Source organism: Mchenga conophoros, linkage group LG17 (assembly GCF_057382185.1).
Source record: "Mchenga conophoros isolate Kocher_MC1m ecotype Shallow Benthic linkage group LG17, M_conophoros_male_GT1.1, whole genome shotgun sequence".
In the NCBI taxonomy this organism is placed as follows: domain Eukaryota; kingdom Metazoa; phylum Chordata; class Actinopteri; order Cichliformes; family Cichlidae; genus Mchenga; species Mchenga conophoros.
In genome coordinates this window covers 7,864,328-7,885,051 of record NC_140542.1, presented here as the reverse complement: position 1 = coordinate 7,885,051, position 20,724 = coordinate 7,864,328, and the positions used below count along the sequence as shown (strand labels likewise).

Below are 20,724 nucleotides of genomic sequence, written 5' to 3'. Positions count from 1 at the left end.
CATCTTCACGTCTCACCCACAGATGTTGTTTGGCGTTTCAGCAATACTGTGTTCAAAATGAAGCCTAGTTTTGGAATCAAACGAGAACTCCATTCAAATGCAATGTGGGGAAAGTCTTAAGCAAACAGGATGCACCTGAACAAAGTTAGGAGGGCCACAGTACAAGGTCTGAATATTTTAGTAAATCAGAATTTGGATTTTTTTTTTGTTTTATTCTTCAGCGGAAAAAAACGTGTTTTTACTGCAGTGTAAACTTGTGGACAAGAATGACCACTTTATCCTTTTAAGATGAATTTAACAACACGATACCAAGCAGAAGAGCGGTCTGAATGTCTTTCAAATCCAGTGTATAGCAGAGAAACAATTTGTCCAGTTTTTGTATTCTTTCTTCTGTTTAGCTTGACAGAAAAGCTCTGAATCCTCTCCTCCCACACAGTCCTCTCTCCTCAGTATCAGAACTGCCTCCCAGTTCGCTCTGTTCACCTCTTCTGGCTGTCATGCATGGGTTCACAGCCAGTCATTTCTACTGTATAGGCCACTGCAGGTCAAAAGGCAAACTTATGTAAGTAAAAGTCAGAGGATTTCTGTGTGTTGTCAAAATCCAGCAGGGTCCATGCTATTTTATTTTTCTCAGTGTGTGTGTGTGTGTGTGTGTATTGAAAGAAAGTGGTGCTGGTCTATGCCAGCCCCCACAGATCACTGTGTTGTGCATTGTGCCTTCAGCTTGCTGTCCATCATCACACCAACAATGGTTAACTGTGTGACCCTTTTGTCTCAAGGCAGCAGCCTGTGCGTATGTGCGGACAGATAAGAGGCGTTACTGACTTACATACGCACACACAACAGAAACACAATGCAAGGCCATTTTTTAGGTTCTTCTGTAAGTGTTTCGCAAACACGAATGACCTTTTGCATCTTCTACTCTGATTCTGTCCTTGCGTCTTAAAAGTATCGAACGAACTTTTCCAAAAGGACGAAACATGATTGCTTTTGCGATATATTTTTTATATATATATTTATATATATTTATATTTCTGGAAACAAGAAGGATTAAATTATACCAAAGCTATATTTTCAGCAGCATAGCGTGGAGTTGTCCAATTCAGAGAAAAACTCACGTAGACATATCGACAACCTAGTTTAAACGATTGCAAATGCACTGAAATTCTATGACTGGCCAGGCTGATGCAATGGATTTAATTTCACTGATTTTTCTTCGTCTCAGCTTTGTGAGGAATGATTATGGCTTATTATCTGAGCCAGAAATAGCCCACATCTAATAAATTCAAAGTGCCGAGACTACAGATGACACCTCCAGCTATGCACCGCGGTTAAATTAAAAGTGTATTTTTGTAAAGTCTCAGTATTATTTAGAGAAGTCCAACAGCACAAGATGTAGCCATGAAATTTTAAGTGTGTAGCTGACATCAAATAAAGACTCAGTCTGAGCACAGCCATGAGCAATCCTTTATCTAATAAAGAAATAATGAATACTGAGTAGGCTATTCATGGCTGAGAATGTGAACAACATGTTGAAAATTGTTGTGGCAAATGTGATGCCATCACAAGATAGTGGGTACAAAATCAGAACTGGAGACTAACTCCTATTATTTAAGCCTTAATCCAGCAAGATTTGCATTATCTTTTTTTGGTGGTATCAAAACTCTAATGCTCACCCTGGCTGCCCACCTGGACAATGAGAGAAATCCATGCAACAAAGCGAGACTAAATGAGTCTGCAAAGCTTGGTGGTTGTTCTTTATGACCTCCACGTTATTTTAAATGAATGTTTTACAGTACACAGTGGAATGCGATGCCGTGACGATATCAAAAATCTCGATTAACACTGGTTTAAGATAACAAAGCGCCGCGAGAGTCACAATTAAGACAGTACAGTGTTGATGCACAAAAAACACAAGTTATTCATACATTCTAAAGTGCTGTGATACAAGTCTCCAACAATCACATTTGACAGGCTGCCACAAACACTATACCTCCGCAGCATGAATTTTGTTAAATTATTATTAAACCGAGGCAATAAAACTCCCAAAGAATCCCTCGTATTCATCATCCCAGAAACTGCAGAGGCAATATTTTCACATATACACGAAGATCATGAGGATGGGATATGAATCAAAAATTATAAATAGGATTTTGTTCATGTTCATACTGTCCCATTTCTTGCAGATTCCATCTTATTCAATTTCCATTTCATCCATTCAGATGACACTCTCATCCGCAACTACGAGAGCCTCAGTGAGCAGGTAGTGGTCAGATGTGTGGTCCCTGGTCAGTTATCACAGATGCAAATCACATGCATAAATTTGAATGTGCCGCCCTCCAAATGAGGACTCAAAAAACATTACTTCATCTTTTAGAGAACAAGATGGGTTTGTTTGGTTGTAGGCTTACAGTTCTTGGAATTGATAGACAGGGAATAGCTCAAAGTTCATTCATGGACTTTACTCCTGCTGTAGGTTAGCTGTACTCAGTTGTAGCTTGCTTCTCCTGTGGGATAAAAATTGTGCTTGTAATTTATCAGAACTGGCTTAAATATTTTTTGTTGTTGTTCTGTGTGTCTTCTCCATGCTGTTTAGTATTTGTCCTGTGAGAATGGAGTAACATTTACCCACTATAGATAAAAAGCAGACCATCACCATGTGTTCGGTTCTTCTGGCATTTTCCATTTTTGCATCCTTACTCACAGAGATCTGACTGCCAATAACTAACGTGTTCACTAAGAATATACTACACACTCAACTATTTTATCTCGTACGCAGTCTGCCGAAGCATGCATGGTATGAATCTGTGTCTGGGCATAAAGCCAGTTCTAATTTAGTTGAGCCAGTGGGCAAAAAAAAGCTTTATTGGGGTTGCATCTCATATAAGGTTAGCCAAACTGGAGGTAGTCTCTCTTCGAGCGTGACGGTCCATATGTCCTGAAACAGTGAAGATGTGCAAAACCCGGTCTACAAACCGCCGTCCGTGCCTCGTCCTCTCAAGAAGGATCACCACTACAGAGTATATCCCAACACCCACAACTGCAGCTCCACCTCCAGCCAGCAAAACCACTCCAGAAATGTACATGTCATTAAGGGCTTGGCCAGGCTTTGGCATACGGTTGGCAAGGGCCAGATGCAGTAGAACCCCTCCACAAATCAACAGTGACAGCCCGGTAATTAAAACCACTAGAAGGTCCGATAAACCGCCGCTCTTTAGCATGTCGATCCGCTGTCGGCTCCGAACGCAATTCATGTCCTGCACAGCTGAGCTGAGAAGTTGTTTGAGCAGGACTCCCAAGGCTAGCAGGCACAAAGCTGTGCCCGTGCCGAGCCGCCACTCACTCGAGACGCTGGTGGTAGTCGAAAGAAGGCCGACGCCCCCAAGTCCGCAACCCAGGATGAGAATCACAGCGACACAGTAGCAGAGGAAAGACTTCCCAGGATCTCTGAACCACCACAGCTCCACTTGTTCCTCTAGGATGCTGTGCTGAATCTGTGCTGGGTCTGCTGGACCATTAAGGCCCAGTTCAGGACTCCTGGCTTCCCTTGCGGGGGGAAGGTTGTCCAGCTCCGGCATTGTAGTGGTACTCCCAGCCTGCTGAAGAAGGATGCAACCACCACAACGAGGGAATGAGAATCCACAAGGTTACTTTGGTCCTTCCTAAATCTACCAAAGGTTACTGCAGGTCAATCAGGACAAGCAAGAGATTCCAGAAGCTTTATGGGGGAATTTGCTCAAAATTATCCAGAAATTTTTCGATTTTTAGCAGATGTAAAAAGAGGTTAAATGTAATTCCCCAAAAATGTTCCAAAAAATTTTACTGAGATCAGTGTATTGTATTTTATCCACAATGGTTTGTACTCAAAGGTTCCACAAAGTTAGTTTGGATGTATTGTTCCTGAAAATTCATGGAATTTCTTGTAGTTTTTCTTGTAGTTAACACCGGATACAGAGTCAGATCCCAGTCATCCTTAATGCGTTAGTTTCTGAATCAAAGAATCCACACATCGGCAAAAGTGTTAGTTGGTAGCAGTCACCTGGAAGACAAGACATACAGTTCATTCAGTGCTGTAGGTGGCCTCTCCAGCTCACTTAGTTAGATAACTGTCTTACTAACTAGTACATAGATTCAATTCCTAACCAAACAATAAGTCACAGCACAGAAATGCATGGATAAGAAGTGCTCGTCTATCATTTCTTCCCCAAGCACAACGTGGAGAGGAGTAATAGCTTAACTTTCAGATCAATTCAATTCAATTCAATTGAATCTACACAGCACCAAATCACAACAACAGTCGCTTCAAGGTCCTCTAACCACCCACGTTCAACAGTGTCTGGCTAAACACAGGCTTATATACGAAGACTTTACTTCTGTTTCTTCCTTCTTGTTTTTAAGGGTCTCTTTGTTTTCCACACCCTGAAGGATGTGATCAGTACAAGATAAGTTAAAGAAAAACTTCAGACCAGCTAAAAATCCTCTGCATGCTGAGCTCCAGAGATTGAAGTTCTTTGCCTCCTATTCACCAACAAGTTTGTTTTTTGTTTCTGCTCTTTTATTTTCTGACACTGTGTGAAACCTGAGAAGCAACAAGCACAAACAGTGTTATTCAGCTCGGTGTCAAGTTTCTCTTTAAAAATTTTAAGTTTGTGTATATTTTGCAGCAACGGATAAAAAGCAGACAAATTAAAGACACGTACACACACATATACACACACAAAGTTTCTATGTAAAAAAAACTTGGTGTGCTGACACCGGCAACCTTTTCTTTCTCTCGTTATCACTATGGTAATGAGTTGCCACTACAGAGGCGGCTGGATAAAAGGAGCATCAGCTGTCGATAGAATAAACAATTCCTATCCACGCACACACTGAAAATCAAACAGCTAATCCACAAATGTAAATTTTCGTTCTTTTCATCCTTCCAAACAGACACCCACACAGCCTCACTTGACGAATCTTTCTATTACCTTGAGTCCAGTAAATCTTCTTTTCCTTCCTCACATGCACTGTTAACACAAATTGGAGTAAACCCCCCAAATCACCACCAACCCTTTATTTAACCTTCTTGCTGACCTCAGCACATTTAGCGTCCACACTGTAGTTTGTAACCTCTTCACACACCCGTAACACAGTTATGTAAACAAACAGCAAGCAAACAACCTCAAGGTTATGGCTCTCCACAGCTTGTCTTTCAAAAAAAAAAAAAAAACTGTCTGCGGCTTTATTTCTATCAAAGTCACAGGCCCACGCTGTCCAACAGAAGCTGACAGTAGTCACAGTTTGTCCTCAGCGGTCGTGGATCCAAATTGAAATTGAAATCGCATCTTTGAATCCCCCCCCCCACACACACACAGACACACACGCTGTTTGGAAAAGACTAAACAAACATGCAAGATCACATTTCTTGTCGGTATGGACAGGTACCGCCTTGTATCGAGGTGGAGCAGTTATACCGTGACACGGGGAGATATGAGTTGCATACACAAGGTGTGAAATGAAGAGTGAGGTAATTACAGCCGAGGAGGAGGGTGTTTATTGGCAACATGCTGTTCTGGAAGCTTTTCACATCCTGTATCTGGTGGAGTGCTGTGTCAGTATGTGTGTGCGCGCGTGTGTGTGTGGTTGGCTTTTTTACAGTTGTAGATAAGTAGTTAAAAGAAATGCTATAAAAAGAACATGTGACTTATCACGTTTAATCATATGATAAGCCTGTGCATGTTTCACTGAGTATCTGCATTTGTTTTCGCATATGTGCACGTGTGTGTCTCTGTGTGTGCACCTGTGCATGTATGTTGAGTCACTAATTAATCCCAGCTGATTTGAGCTCAGTGTCACTGACAGGTGAGGCCAAAAACACAGCACAGTCACTGAGATGAAGAAACATATGATTTAAGGTGAAAAAAAGAAAGACGCTACAACGCCACCCAAAGCTGTGAAACTATCCCTTTGATTCCTGCTGAACTCGTTTATGAGACATTATTTATACTCTTTCGTTAAGCTCCTAGTAACATGAAGCGCGTGATCAACAGGGCGACAGAGCGAGAGGCACCGGCACGTGACACAAGATGAAACTTAACCCTCGATGACGCGAGTATATCTTACTTCATGTTCTGTTTTTCGCAGTCGAATCCCCACAGAGACAAAACACAGACACAGAACTGCTGGGCTGTGTCTGCCTTTCTTCTTTTTATCACTTATATGACCTCTAAACCCTGTCATATCATCCGTGTCTTATTGGCCTCATAAATATCTCCACAAAAGCACTGACTCACTGCCTAACTCTGTGCTGGCCTCCTTTTAAGAAATAGAAAAGAAGTAGAGAGGCACAAATAATTTACACAAACAAATTATTCAGTTTTTCCACTGTGCTCTGCTCAAGTCACTAATGTCAAAAGTTGACTTTTTTTTCTTTAGTAAAAGCTTGAAATAATCTTTGGTTGTCAGTCTGAAACCTTGATACAGTCTGACACAGATTGTGAATGAGGTAGGGCCATCTCCTCATGCTTGAAAATTCAAAAAGATTTTGCGGCACTGCTGTTGCCCGAAGTCATCTTCATCCCACTGTTTTACACCCGTGCGCTAAAACCTTCAGTGCACCATGTCTAACGATGAATCTTCACACCTTTAGCCGTCGATTCACACTCCCACAACTCTTGGCATATTCATAAAATATAGATCCGCAGATGCACTACTGCCGCTGACTGTAAAACTCAGCAAGGCTGAGTTGACAAGCAGCATTATTGAGAATCTGCTTCATCCCTTCATTTGGACTGACAATCCCGGCACTTGTCGTGACCTATGAATGTGGCAGGTACTTGCATATCAAAAATGTGCTGATTTATAATCAGCACATCTTGATGTCTAAAGTAGCTTATAAAGGCATTTGAAAGCTACTCTAGTGATTATTATTTAAATTTATCAGAAGACACAGTGTCTGAAGACCACCGTAGATGGCTGTCTTTTAAGTGACAGGAATAATAAGTGTGTCATGGACACTCAGCTCTGCAGAAGTACTGACATGATTGAAATGGGCTGACACTACCAGTAAAAACATTCTCTGTACTGCTAATGCAACCAAAACTTAATTAAAGTCATTAAAAATCCCAAAGACACTGTAATTGTAAACCCCGGACACAGAGTATCATCCTCTTTCTCTTTCGCTCTCTCCGTCTCTGCTACGTTTTCAGACCACAAGGTCACAAGAGGAGCTGTGCTTTAGAGTAAAATACAGTATACCTCACTCCAATTACCTGGGAAGCTTTGGGACTCCGGTATTCCCGCCTCTGTTATGTTGGCCAGCTGAATTCATTTCACCGGCCATTAGTGCCTCGTTTTACTGTTGATGAGGGGTTCTTTTTAAAGTTGGATGTCAGGATATCGTATGCTAATCAGAGTGCCGGTCAGCAGAGTTTGATAGAAGAGAGCAAAAGCATCCAAAGAAAGTGAAGTAGGCAAAATTTTGCTTATTTTAAAAATGCAAAGAAAGAAAGAAAAATGCAGGGACTCAGGTGGGAGAATGAAAGCGCAATAACCCCAAAATGAAGTGGATGTTTGAGTGCTTGGCAAAGGTGCAGTGCAGAACGTGGTAGCTTACAGCAGATAAAAGCATGCGTTGACATCCAGGGAAGCTCGGACTGGAATGCAATGCGTATTACGTTTTGACTGTCAGAGGAAAAAAAGAGAAAACAGCTTTATTCAGGTAAGCACAGCACAATGGGAAGTGGCTTGTATGCTGTTTAAAAAAAGCTGAAATATTGTTTGCCAGGCTGTTGCAACTTCTGTGAATTCATTCTGGAGCACACAGACTGGAGGGGAAGAGGAAGTTTGGGGCTCAAAACCAAACTTGTTGTGCTATAGACAGCCTTTCCTTCAGTATTTGCAGTTCATTTGCTTTCCTCTAAATTATGTTCACTATATTTAGAGGTTTTTTTTTCCAATCTTCACATCCTCTTACTGCACAAATGTAGAACAAGGCATCAGTGCCAAATAATCAAAGCGAAAATATGTCAGAAAAAAGATAGATCCTTCTGCTCCTGCTGCTGAATTTCCTGCTGTGTGCATTTTTTATCTGAGGACGGCAGGACGGGCTGAAGGGGAGTCCATGGGAGATTAGACGATGTGTTGCTGTGGTGACAAAGCAATGCTGTACTTCCTGTCTCCCCCCCCCTTTTACACTCGCACCCACCCTCTTCTCCTCTAGTCAAGCGTTGATTCTCTTGGCGTCCCCACGGGCGAAGAGAGGGGTCAGGGTTGGCTCCATCTGTCTATGTGATGGGCATCGGTGCCAAGCGCCACGGGAGCTGGAGGGAGAGGAAAGAAGACTTGTGCGGAGTGGGAGGGTAACGGATGTTTCTGAGCAGTCATCTGGGACTCCGAATGGGGCTGAAACTGGGCCTGGGGAGTGGGAAAGGGGTTCAGGGAAGTGGATTGGGGATAAGGGCGTTAGAAGCAAAGGGACAGAGGGAAAGGCTAGGGGCTAAGGAGAGTGCTGAGACTTCACTCTTGTTCCTGGTATAACAAAGGTGGCTGGCAAAGAAGAATGATGCTGAATAGGTCTTTATGCAGGCAAGCTGGATCTTTCGTCTGTTCTCTAGTCACAATGGACAGGCAAGACACTCGGGGAGCCTCGCTGTGTCCGGAACCAGTGATGAGACAATGGCAGAATCAGTATTACTGTCCTCACTCTGCCAGGCATCACAAGGGAAAACCTAAGAGAAAAAGAAAAGACTTTTACAGGAGCTGCACATACTGTTCTTTAACCCTATGGTTCACTTTAAAAGCACTTACACGTTCATTCCTCTCCTGTTCTGCCACTGAAATTCAGCTTCTATCCCTCTAACGGCAAGCAAATCACTGTGTTCAAATGTTAAAGATGCTTCAAGTCTACAAACCGGTGCGTGATCGTCAAACTGATTAACGAGCTTAATTAAAATCTTGCACATTATCAAGGAACGGAATACCCAGATGAACCCCCGCAACACCGCAACCAGAACTACGTTTCTTTTTCAGAAACTAATGGTTTGTTTTCAGCTACTGGGGTTTTAAAGATGGCAGTGTGGGTTGGATTTAACTAATTCTATAGCTGGTGGATGGACTACCATGAAATTTACTGCAGGCATTCATTTTCAGTTTGTCCGGCGCCACCCGTCAGGATGAACTTTTGGTCCCGGGTGAAAAGTCTCAACAAATGAGAAGTGGTTCAAGTACCATCTGGGATGATTCATGATGAATCTGTCGATGCCTTAAATTTTCATCTTGTGCCATTACTAATTAATTACTCTAGGTGTGATTAAGCCCAGAGGGAACACAGTGGAAGTAGTTTGATGTGATTCCTGGAGTGCTGCAGCGAGAAACTGCTACAATCACACTTCAGCGTGCGACTGTACCTGGCTTCGGGACCTTTGGGGTGGACAGGGACATTAATCTAAGTGGTAAGAACAAATGTGAATGGATTGCAGTAGTTGTGATTAAAGAAAAAGTGGTTTAATACCAGATATGTTACTGCAAAACAATGTTTCTCGATTGGATTCCTCCATCAGCTGCCACAAAGGTCATCCAAATGACCCTGTACGTGGTCGGTAGCTATGTATAGCAAACAGATGCTTACCACCCTCTGTCCATCTTGAATGTATTGTGTCTCAAAGTAAAATGGAGATAATTATGCATGGCTTCTTGTCTTGATTATTTTTTATCCCTTATTCCTCTGCCTGAGCAAATCATCCCTGGATCGCCTACAAATGATCTGGAATGCCTCTTTCACGCACCAGGTCCCATGGGATATAGATTTTGTCTTCCTTACACTGGCTCCCCCTAAAGTTTACGCTTCAGTTAAAACTTTTGGTAAGCCCTTTCAGAGCCCTCCATGGTCAGACAACTCTGTATGTCAGTGAATTACTACAACCAAACATAACATCTAGATCCCTGAGGTCTGTGATTTAGGTTAAAGACAAAAAAATGGTGACTGTGCTTTTGAGGTTGTGGCTCTCTCATACCACAATACCCAAATTCAGTTTAGATTTAAGTTCCTTGTTGTTCCTTCACTTTTTTATAATCCATTTAACTGGGCTCTTCTTTTAGCATAATCTTCTACCTTTATGGGCTATTGAGCTACACGTTTCCGATGTTTTGGCAGATATACCGCAGTAATTTCCAAACTTTTGGGATGAATAAGTTGTTGTTTTCTTACCTCATCTATTGTCAGAAACTTTGGCTAATTGCCAATCCCTTCTACATTAATGGCATTCCCAACTGCTCCACCTGCACTTTGTTGCTAATTAGCTAGCGTTAATATGGCTAACGTGAAAATTTGTCGACATTGCAATCTGATGCATTAGGCAGCTTCACAGAGCAGCTAGTGTGGCTGCAGACCTTCAGTTGTAAGCGATATTAATATTTTTAGATGCTTTAAACTTCCCATTTTCATTCTCCTCCTTACCCACTGCCTCATCTCAGGTGATTTTCTTCCTTCCCAAATGAGCTTTATATCTCAGCTTATGACACAATATCACCCTGACTGGCACGACCAGCCAAGACCTTCCCCCCTGACACTTTATCCACAACCAAGCACACACACTCATCCCCATCTGCTTTCTTCACACTCTTCCTTATCTCCATAGCTTTACACACGTTTCCTCCCTTTTTTCTATGCCTCTCATATCGTTCTCTGTCTCACTACCAGTGCTCCTCTGTGTGGCTACTTCTTATCTTTTCTGTCTGCTCGGGTATTGGGATGTTGTGAAGGCAGAGATGTGCATGGGGTGTGGAGGGAGGATTACTCACAGAGGTCCCTCTGGATTCAGGTAAAAGCCTGTTTGACTCAAAGCCCCATGCAAACATGTGTCATGCACACAGCTACCTGGACCTTTTTCCCTGTTTTGGTGTTTACATTGTTTTCTCCTTGAAATTCTGATGCTATTCTCCCTTCAATCATTCTTGTATTCACATCCCATCATTCCCAACATTAAAAAATATGCCAATTCATCAGCCTCGGTAAAACTGCTGAGTATTGTTAATCCCCAACGCGAACACATGTTAACAATCAAAGCCAAAACTCGATTTGCACAAATTTGTTATCTGGAATATGGTGTTCCTCTCTTTTTAAATAGACTTCTTCCTCTCACTGGAAACACTGCTGTTGACAAAAATGTAGACCAGTCTAATTCAGCTTAGCAGAGGCTCTGGATCTCACTCAGCCGGTACGATGGGAGCCAAATGGGGCTTTTAAACACTGAGCGCAATTCAAAATGGCTCGAATATTTCTGCTTCTGTCAAACTGGCTCCTTTACCATGACTCCAGAAATCCAGATTTTTTTTCTTTCTTTCTCTTTTTTTTTTTGAAAGTTGAAGGAAATTAACTGAATGACGTGCATAATGACTAAGTTGTGTAATAACCCTCGGTCCCCGAAGTGGAGGAGTGTTGATTAAAAAAGAAAAAAGGGAAGAACCTCTGTCCAGCCGGTTGCTTTCCCTTGTCATGCACAGCTGCAATATTAAAACGCTAATCAAATCACCAATTAACATGCTGGTCCCCTTCTGCTTCACTCCCGCTGACGATGGAAAAGGCTCACCCCCACCTCCCCATCTTCTGTCTTTGTTTATTTTAACCCTGACCCTTTCCTCTTGTGGGTTTTAAAGGTGATTTTCAACATATTTTAATTTGATATTGGCTGTCTGGTGATGATAATTGTAATGAATGAGATGGCTGTCTCAGTGTCTGGCTATTTCCTCACTACCTGAACTGATGTCTCCATCCTGCAGCTGCACGTTGTGGCTGAACTTTTAATACAGATTTTTAGTCTTAGGTGACAGGAATTTTTTTTGACATCTATGTTCCCCGGAGGATGAAACCTAACAACTATAATGAGCTCCCAACTTTCTCTGTAGTGCCTATATGAGGAGGACACCTGCGGTTAAGTGAGATGTTCTAATGACTATTGTATCGATAAGATTGAAAAAACACTGATGCCCCCACACTTTTATATGCTTAATATTGTAACGTTCACAAGAACCAGACGGTTGGGGTCTCAGTTTGTCCGTTTATTCGGCACATAAGCCAGCGGGTTGTTAACTCAGGGGGAAGCGCTCTCGAACTACACCTCTCTTCAGCCTTGCACACACACAGAACAACCAGGTCCCCCCCACCCCTTCCTGTACACCACCCTCACTACTTCCTGCAGCCCAACCAAACATGAATCTTAAAGGAACAACAACAGTGTGCAGAGAAAACCAACATGTCACTGTCCAGTAACACTTAACCATCGTTACACTGCCCCCCCAGCAATAAGTTCCTCGTCCCCGAGGGAACGACACAGTCTCTGAGGCGGGGCGGTAGCCTACGTTCCCTCCTTGACCTCCTGAGCCCCTGAGGAGGACGCGGAGCTTCGGGGCTTTGGGGTGAAGAGTCCGAGGGGGGGGAACGCAGCCCCGGTCGGGGGCCCCTCTGAGCAGGGTCATGGACGCTCTGTACACGTCCCTCTGGAAAGGAGGGGAGGGACTGTCCTCTGTAGGGGGCCATCCGGTCTCTGTGCAGCGCTACTATCCTCCCCCTAGGAGGCAACTGCACCCTGTAAACAACCTCCCCCACTCGCTCTAGGACGCTGCAAGGCCCCACCCAGCTGCTATCCAGTTTAGGACACCGTCCCTTCTTCCTCTTTGGGCTGTAGACCCACACCAGCTCCCCAGCACGGAAGTGCCTCCCTTTAGTGGTGATGTCGTAATTCCTCTTTTGGCGCAGGCCTGCCTTCGCCAGCTGCTCTCGGGCGTAGGAATGTGCAGAATCCAGCCGGTCCTGCAGCTTCCTTGCGTAGTCCCGGCCCGGTGGTGCCTCTGGCGCGTCCGGGGGTTTCCCAAAAGCCAACTCTGCAGGAGTTCTCAGCTCTCTCCCTAACATGAGCAGGGCAGGCGTACATTGGGTGGAGTTCTGCACTGCCGACCTGTAGGCCATGAGGGTAAGGGGAAGATGGTAATCCCAGTCCCGTTGGTGTTCTGAGGTAAGGATGGCTAGCTGCTGGGCCAGCGTCCTGTTAAACCTTTCCACCAGCCCATCGCTTTGGGGGTGAAGTGGGGTGGTGCGGGTTTTCTTAGTCCCAAGGCGTTCACACATGGCAGCAAATACCTTGGACTCAAAGTTACGCCCCTGGTCACTGTGGAGGGTCTCTGCTGTTCCAAAGCGGCTGAACATCCCCTCCACTAATACATCAGCGACCGTCTCAGCCTCCTGATCTGGGATGGCGTATGCTTCCGGCCACTTGGTAAAATAGTCCATGGCCACAAGAACATAGCGGTTTCCTCTGTCTGTGCGAGGAAATGGGCCCATGACGTCCACAGCTACTCGCTCCATTGGGGCTCCTGCTGGTTGCTGCTGAAGCTGAGCCCGGGACTGGTCTTGTGGCCCTTTGTGTGAGGAACATGCATCACAGCTGCGGCAAAAGTCCTCCACATCCCTCCGCTGTTGACCCCAGTAATAGCCCTGGCGGAGGCGGCGAAGAGTCTTGGAGACCCCAAAGTGGCCAGAGCCAGTGCTCCCATGGCAGGCTCCCAGCACAGCTGACCTCAGCGACCTTGGCACCACAACCTGCCACCTCTCCTCCCCCGTGGCAGGATCCTTCCAGGCACGCTCCAACACCCCCTCCTTCAGCCTGAGAGCTGCAAACTTGGCCCACAGCCCCCTGGTACAGATGGAAAACCCAGTGACCTCATCCCAAAGGGGTTGCTCCCCCTTCTCCAGCCACTGCAGGACCGGCAGCAGGTCTGTGTCTTGTTCCTGTCGTGCCCTCCACTCCGCTGCATCCACCACCAGAAGAACCCTGCAGGCGAGCTGTGCTGCTCCGTCTATTGTCGTGAGTTCCCGCTCTATTTCCTCTCGCTTCTCACAGTAACGGCAGCCAGCTGCAGCACATGGGCGGCGAGAGAGGGCATCTGCGTTAGAATGGTGCGTCCCTGCTCTGTGCTCCACGGTGAAATTGAAGGCTTGGAGCTCCTCCAGCCAGCGAGCCACCTGTCCCTCTGGCTCCCTGAAAGACATCAGCCACTGAAGGGCAGCATGATCAGTTCTGACAACAAATGCTGTGCCGCACAGGTAGTATTTAAAGTGTCTCACCCCCGCCACCACAGCCAACAGCTCTCGTCGTGTGACACAGTAGCGCCGCTCGCTCCTGTTCAGGACCCGGCTGAAGTACGCCACCACCTTCTCCCCTTCCGGTCCAACCTGCGACAACACCGCTCCCAGCCCCACATTACTTGCGTCAGTGTCCAGGACAAAAGGCAGGGCGGGGTCAGGGGGGGCAAGGACTGGGGACTCTGTCAGCGATCTGCGGAGGGTGTCGAACGCCTGCTGACAGTCCTGGGTCCAGATGAAGTCACGGTCCTTCTGCAGCAGGTGGAAGAGTGGTGCGGCTATGGAGGAAAAGCCCTTCACAAACCTCCTGTAATAAGACGCCAGTCCTAGGAAGCTTTTGAGCTGTTTCTGGTCTGCTGGTGTGGGCCACTCGGTAATGGTGTGAATTTTTTCCTCCAAAGTGCTGATGCCCTCACGACCCAGCTTGTGGCCCAGAAACTCCACCTCCCTCCTCATGAAGTGGCACTTGTCGGGATGCAGCTTCAGGCCTGCAGCCGCCACCCTCTCCAACACTTGTCTCAGGGCATCCAGGGCAGCATCAAAGGAGCTCCCGTGCACTAGAAGATCATCCAGGTAAATCAGACACCGTTGCCGTGGGACGCCAGCCAGCACACTGTCCATGAGCCTCTCGAAGGTCGCAGGAGCATTGCAAAGGCCAAAACTCAGGACTTTGAACTGCCATAGTCCCCTGTTAGTGCAGAAGGCTGTCTTCGGTCTGGATTCCGGGGACAGTGGCACCTGCCAGTAGCCACTCCGCAGGTCCAGGGTGGAAAACCAGGAGGACCCGGCTACTAAGTCGAGGGACTCATCAATCCTGGGAAGGGGGTAAGAGTCTTTCTTCGTCACTTTGTTGAGTGGTCTGTAGTCCACACAGAAACGCATCCTAGGACTTTTTTTCTTAGGCACCATCACCACCGCGGAGGCCCACGGGCTATCAGATGGTTCTATGATGCCCGCCTTCATCATTTCACACAGCTCCCTGTCTGCAGCCTCCTGATGAGCCAGGGGCAGGCGGCGGGGGCGCACTTTAATAGGCTGGGCATCCCCGGTCTCAATGACGTGCTCTACCAAGTGTGTCAAGCCAACATCACTTTCTTTCAGGGCAAAAATGTCACTAAACTCTTTTAGTACCTGCCATAGACTCTCTTGCTGCTGTGGAGTCAGCCCCTCACAGTTCTTTGACCAGATACTCCTCACTGCTGAGAGCCTCTCCTCCTCCTCCTCCTCCGCTCGCTGTTCTGCTGGCGGGTCTGCAGGGGTCTCTGCGGTGGAGGTGGACGCCGCGGCAGATGCTGTGCAGACCGGGGGAGGAATAAGCGGCACCTTCTTCCCATCAGGGAGTACGAGGAGGCCTTTGCCTAAGTCCAGTACACCACCAATGGCTCGTAAAAAATCCAGCCCAAGGATGCAGGCGTCCTGCACGTCAGCCACCCAGGCAGCATAAGACACACCGAGGTCCCCCACCTTGAACTGGAACACTCCCTTCCCTCTCATTGGGGCCAGATCACCGGTCACAGTCTTAAGTTGCACGTTAGTCAGTTGTACAGCAGCTCCGGTTGGGACAATATCGGGTCGGACCAGCGTTGCATTGGATCCCGTGTCCAGCAGGGCCGTACAGGACACCCCCGCAATCGTCACTGGAACATGGCAAAAGCCGCCAACCTGGGTCCAGCCCACAGTGATGGCCGCACCGGGTGGAGGTGGCGGTGGTGTGGGGATGTCGTTCTCCCAGGCCCGTGTACTCCCGCCTACACGGGCCCGTGGGCGTTTCCCTGAACCGCTGCAAGCTTGGGGCACTGCCTGATGAGGTGTCCGACTTGTCCACATCCCCAGCAGCTCTGAGGTCGGCGGTGTGGGCCAGCCCGAGGGGAAGGCGACTGCAGCGAAGCTGTCTGCACCAAACTGCACAGGCCCGCTGGCGTCTCCATCTGTTCCACAGGTGCTGACACAGCCCTCACCACGTGTGCGTCGTCAGCGCCCCCAGAGGATCCTGCAAGCATCTCCCTCTCCAACGCTAGCTCCAGGGCTGCACTGAGTGTGGCCGGCCGAGCAAGCTGAGTTTGCATGCGGAGCTCTTTAGGGCTCAGGGCCTGCAGGAACTGGTCCCGAGCTAACTCCGCCTGCACTGATGGTGGCATGCTGTCATACGCCCTCCGGCAAAGGCACTCGACTTCATGGGCCAAAATGCGGAGGGGCTCACCTGGCAATCTGTGTCTGTTGTGGAACTCCGACCTCAGCAGCACTGGTTGGTTATACTGCCCGAAGCGCCTCTGAAGTGCTCCGACCAGAGCATTATAATCTCCCCTCTGCTCCTCGGTCAGCAGCAGCAGGCATGCAGCTGCATCCTCACACAGGCACAAAGCCAATTGGAGAGCTTTATGTTCCTCAGACCAGCCAGCTGCAACAGCTAACAGCTCGAACTGTGCGATAAACACTTCCCATGGCGTCTTGCCGCTGAACTTAGGCGTTTTTATATTCGCTGCAGCTTGCTGGGCGCCGCCATGTTTGTTTACATCACGTGACGGCGCGCCAAGCGAGGTCGACTCCTTCCCGCCGGAATCGCGGCCGCTGTGCGAACAGTTCCCGAGCCTAGTCAAACCTGGAGAAAATCCAGCCTCGGCAGACAGCCGCAGCGCCGTTTCCCTCACTCCATGGGCGGGCGAGCGCGGACGAACCTCCCTCTCCTCCCTCTCCTCCGTCTCCTCCTTAATCCTGCCCGGCAACATCCTCGTCTCGTAACGGCAAGCGTCGCCGGCAACAGGGTCTCGGGCGTTCTGGGGTTCTTTTTTCTTTCTTCACTTCTGACACCAATGTAACGTTCACAAGAACCAGACGGTTGGGGTCTCAGTTTGTCCGTTTATTCGGCACATAAGCCAGCGGGTTGTTAACTCAGGGGGAAGCGCTCTCGAACTACACCTCTCTTCAGCCTGGCACCCACACAGAACAACCAGGTCCCCCCCACCCCTTCCTGTACACCACCCGCACTACTTCCTGCAGCCCAACCAAACATGAATCTTAAAGGAACAACAACAGTGTGCAGAGAAAACCAACATGTCACTGTCCAGTAACACTTAACCATCGTTACAATATGAAACTAGAGCGAGCAGCTTGCTATAATGTTTATATATATCACAGACAGAGAGCCAGCAAGAAAACTGATACATGCCAGAGTATTGATAAAGTTTCAAAAATCTCTCCCCATGCTCTCCTTCATCTCCTCTTCCCCTCACTCCCTTACCAGTCACAACAGATGGCTACCCCTCCTCTGAGCCCGGTTCTGCCCGAGGGTATCTTCCTGTTAAAATGGATCTTTGTCTTCCCATCGTCGCAAAATACTTCCTCCTATGAGATTGTCAGATCATTGGCTCTTTATTTTATTACATAAATTGTACTTGGGCTTGATCTGTAACTTCTTGGAGTCTCTACTGCTCGCAAGTACCTGGAAAGCAAATAGCCTTCCCATCACTGTCGGTTTTTTTTAATAGCACCGTTCTAGCAATAGTAAACACATGTTAATGTGTTAACCAGTTAAAAACAATGACGCAAGTGCTAAAACACCAACATGTTAGCAGTGGATTTAAAGCTGCAGTGCTGATCACGAAGGGAAAAGCAGCCCGTGGATCTACAGCGGCTTCATCAAACTTAAACATGCCTCTTTGTCAATTCAGTCTGTTATAGAAGTAAATAATTGATTGATTCATATATAATGCCAGCAAGCTCCAGCGTAGACTGCACTAACAACATGGTATTTTTTTTATAAGCTGCGTAAGTGAAAACCTGAATCATGTTTGGAAATGCTATTAGTCTCATCTTTTAAAAAGGTGGGACCTCCCACTGATGAGACAAAAGTGGATCCTGCCAACATGATGTGAGGGTTTCAGCGGGAGAAACTGGTAAGGAATACAGGATGCTGACACTCAGCTATGTCTGTGTGTGCAGTAAGCATTTTCTCACTGATAAGTTAGAAATCAGTGTCATTTTAAGCTTACTGTATTTCTGCAGGCTAAGCTGAGGCATTTTTGACATTATTCAGCTTGTGTTACAGACGTTTTTCAGAATGATACGAGTGACACTGTTTTGACTGCAAGTGCCTTCGCTAACCACAGCAGAATGCTTATATAGCTAACATTAACTACCAGCAAAGATTGCCAAAATAATCCTCTGATGTGGTGAAATCTAATATTTTTAGCCAGCTGCAGTCATTTTGCAAGTGATTCAGCCCTTGATTGTGGTGCCCGCTGTTCTCCCCTCCAGTGGAGGTGGTGTTCAGAGGTAAAGCACTATCTCTACAAGCTGCTGGTATGGATGCGTGTAGATGTAAAAACAATCTTGTGCAAACAGCTTAAAGTTATGATCGTCAATTTGATGCAAGTACAAAAGGAAGAATTGCCTTTTCTGAACACAGTCTGGCAGTTTAGCCTCATCTCACCCCTTTATGGAATTCATTATGCTTACTGATGGATGTGTATTATACCCAGGGACAGGAGTGGATGTAGTCATTACAGCTGCTACCGATGCCACACTACATACCTGACTGTGTGCATCTGCTGACGGTGGAGAAAGGGGGATATTTAAGATTCTTGTCTGATACTCTACTCTGATTTGTGTGTTGTCTCAAAGCCAACACACAAACACATACAAAAAACGCACCCTGTGTTGCACGGTTATCCACAGACTCAATCACTGACTCACTTTGTTTTTCTCCTTCTTTCATCCTGCACTCTGTGTTGACTTCAGGCTCTTTCTTAACGAGGTCTATCACATGTTGTTTTCAGCCTGACTTGTTTTTAAGAGTTAGACCTCATCTTAAATGATCCTTAAAGTGCTTTCGGTGTAGAGAGACTGACAGTCAGCATGTAACCTCGGCTCATTTAGATGCCCTGCCATGATTCATCTTCGGCCTTTAGATTAGTACCAGCAGATCAAGAGGTTATGAGCAAAGCAGCAGGGGTCATGCCTGGACAGTCTATTGATCTGTTGCAATTGCGAAGGCTTGAATACAGCTACAACACTCCCTTTCTATGTGGTTTATGGATTTTCCACAATGCAGCAAAACTGATAGCTGAGTATATGACAGCAGCCCTATGAAGTGATGATCTACAGCATATCTGAAGCCCTATGTGTTTGATAACTGTGGACCAGCCTACCAGAGCAAAGGTTAGTGGGTATGGCATAATGTCAATATCTTTTACTTCCTTGTTTTCCTCAGTATAAAATAGACAATTTATTCTTCCGGGAAAGTCCAGAAAGCATACGAGCATGACAATGCAACTATTGTGGGAAAAGTGACACCAATATCCAGGCACCTTACATCTACATACAATGGATTTCTTTAAGAAGTAGTGCTTACATCTATCATAAGGTAGATAGATAGATAGATAGATAGATAGATAGATAGATAGATAGATAGATAGATAGATAGATAGATAGATAGATAGATAGATAGATAGATAGATTTAGTCTTTTAGTTAAGTCCTTACAAAAGCCAAGAGAGAAAAACACTTTTAAAAAGAGACACGGATACTGACCTTTATATGATAACACTTTAACAGTTTAGTATACAACTTACTAAATTGTTAAATATTTTGTTTTTTAAAAATAAAGGTGCTATGTCCGTGACACCAGCCTGCACTACTGCGCAGATGAGCGCTATTATTACTATTATTATTACTGATCGACAGTGACCTTCTTTTATAATCCTTTTTATAATACTGCTGTTCATTCGGGAATAAAGGAACGTGAATAATGTAGCAGTTACAAAAACTCGCATGTAAGTTTTTAAATAAATCGGATTTAAGAAAAAAAGCCCTTTGTTGGTAAAAAGTTGAAACTCTTCTGTGTTTGGAGCTTGTTTATTAGAAGCCACTCTTACCTGTGCGCTAAGCTGTTCACACTGAATGCCTTCAGCTCCGCGCAGTAGCTGCGCTCGATTTCTTTTCAGTAATTCCCAGCTCGTTGTCCAGATCATCAAAGTCCCACAGCCGTATGTCGCCGCATACCTTCAGCCGTCTTTTGGATGAGAGGGTCCAGAGCAATGAATGTGCCGTGGGTGCCGCGCTTCCCCTCCTTTCGCTCTCGGTGAAAGCCCACAGTCTCTCTGCCTCTCCGCCGGACGGACTTCCCCCGTTTAATGCAGGTGTGGCCGCGCACGGCGACAGGGGACGCCGATGGGAGGGGACAGAGAGTCAGCGAATCGACCTCCGCACTGCCGTGGGTCCCCAGAGGGAAACCAGCACATGAAACGAAGGACGGCTGCTCCTGATAAATAAAAGATTCACTGTGATTGTGGTGGAGGGCTGTCAGGTTTACAGAGTAGTATTGGTTTAACCCTTCCAGTCCACAAGGAGGCGAAAAGTCTGCTGATCAATAGATTAATCAATAACTGTAGCTAGTGTTAACAGATTGATATAATATTAATCTAACTGATTAACATTAGGGCTATAAGGCGGTGCACTTGTTGTTTTTCTGCCATTCATCACTTAGCAGTGACATAACGTGATTGATTCTGAGACAGAAAGCAAATTTCTGAGCAATTTCTATTGCTGCTCCTGTGGAACTCTCCATCATGCTGATGTTTGTGCGCTATTGAGCGCTTTAACCCTTGT

At 46.1% G+C, this 20,724-nt stretch overlaps 1 protein-coding gene across 3 annotated transcripts; it reads right to left on the bottom strand.

Annotated features, from left to right (window-relative positions):
• Positions 1–222: 222 nt before the first annotated feature.
• tmem125a (transmembrane protein 125a) lies at positions 223–20,231 on the bottom strand. Of its 3 annotated transcripts, none has more exons than XM_085252135.1 (4): positions 19,992–20,231; positions 8,189–8,711; positions 7,254–7,665; positions 223–4,039 (listed from the first exon to the last, which is right to left on the bottom strand). In XM_085252135.1, the coding sequence occupies exon 4, from the start codon at positions 3,576–3,578 to the stop codon at positions 2,880–2,882; it is 699 nt and encodes a 232-aa protein (XP_085108261.1). In that variant the 5' UTR covers positions 3,579–4,039; positions 7,254–7,665; positions 8,189–8,711; positions 19,992–20,231; the 3' UTR covers positions 223–2,879. The 3 variants fall into 3 exon arrangements, with proteins under 3 accessions (XP_085108261.1, XP_085108262.1, XP_085108263.1); XM_085252136.1 differs by having other exon boundaries at positions 7,598–7,665; XM_085252137.1 differs by lacking the exon at positions 7,254–7,665.
• Positions 20,232–20,724: the final 493 nt, after the last annotated feature.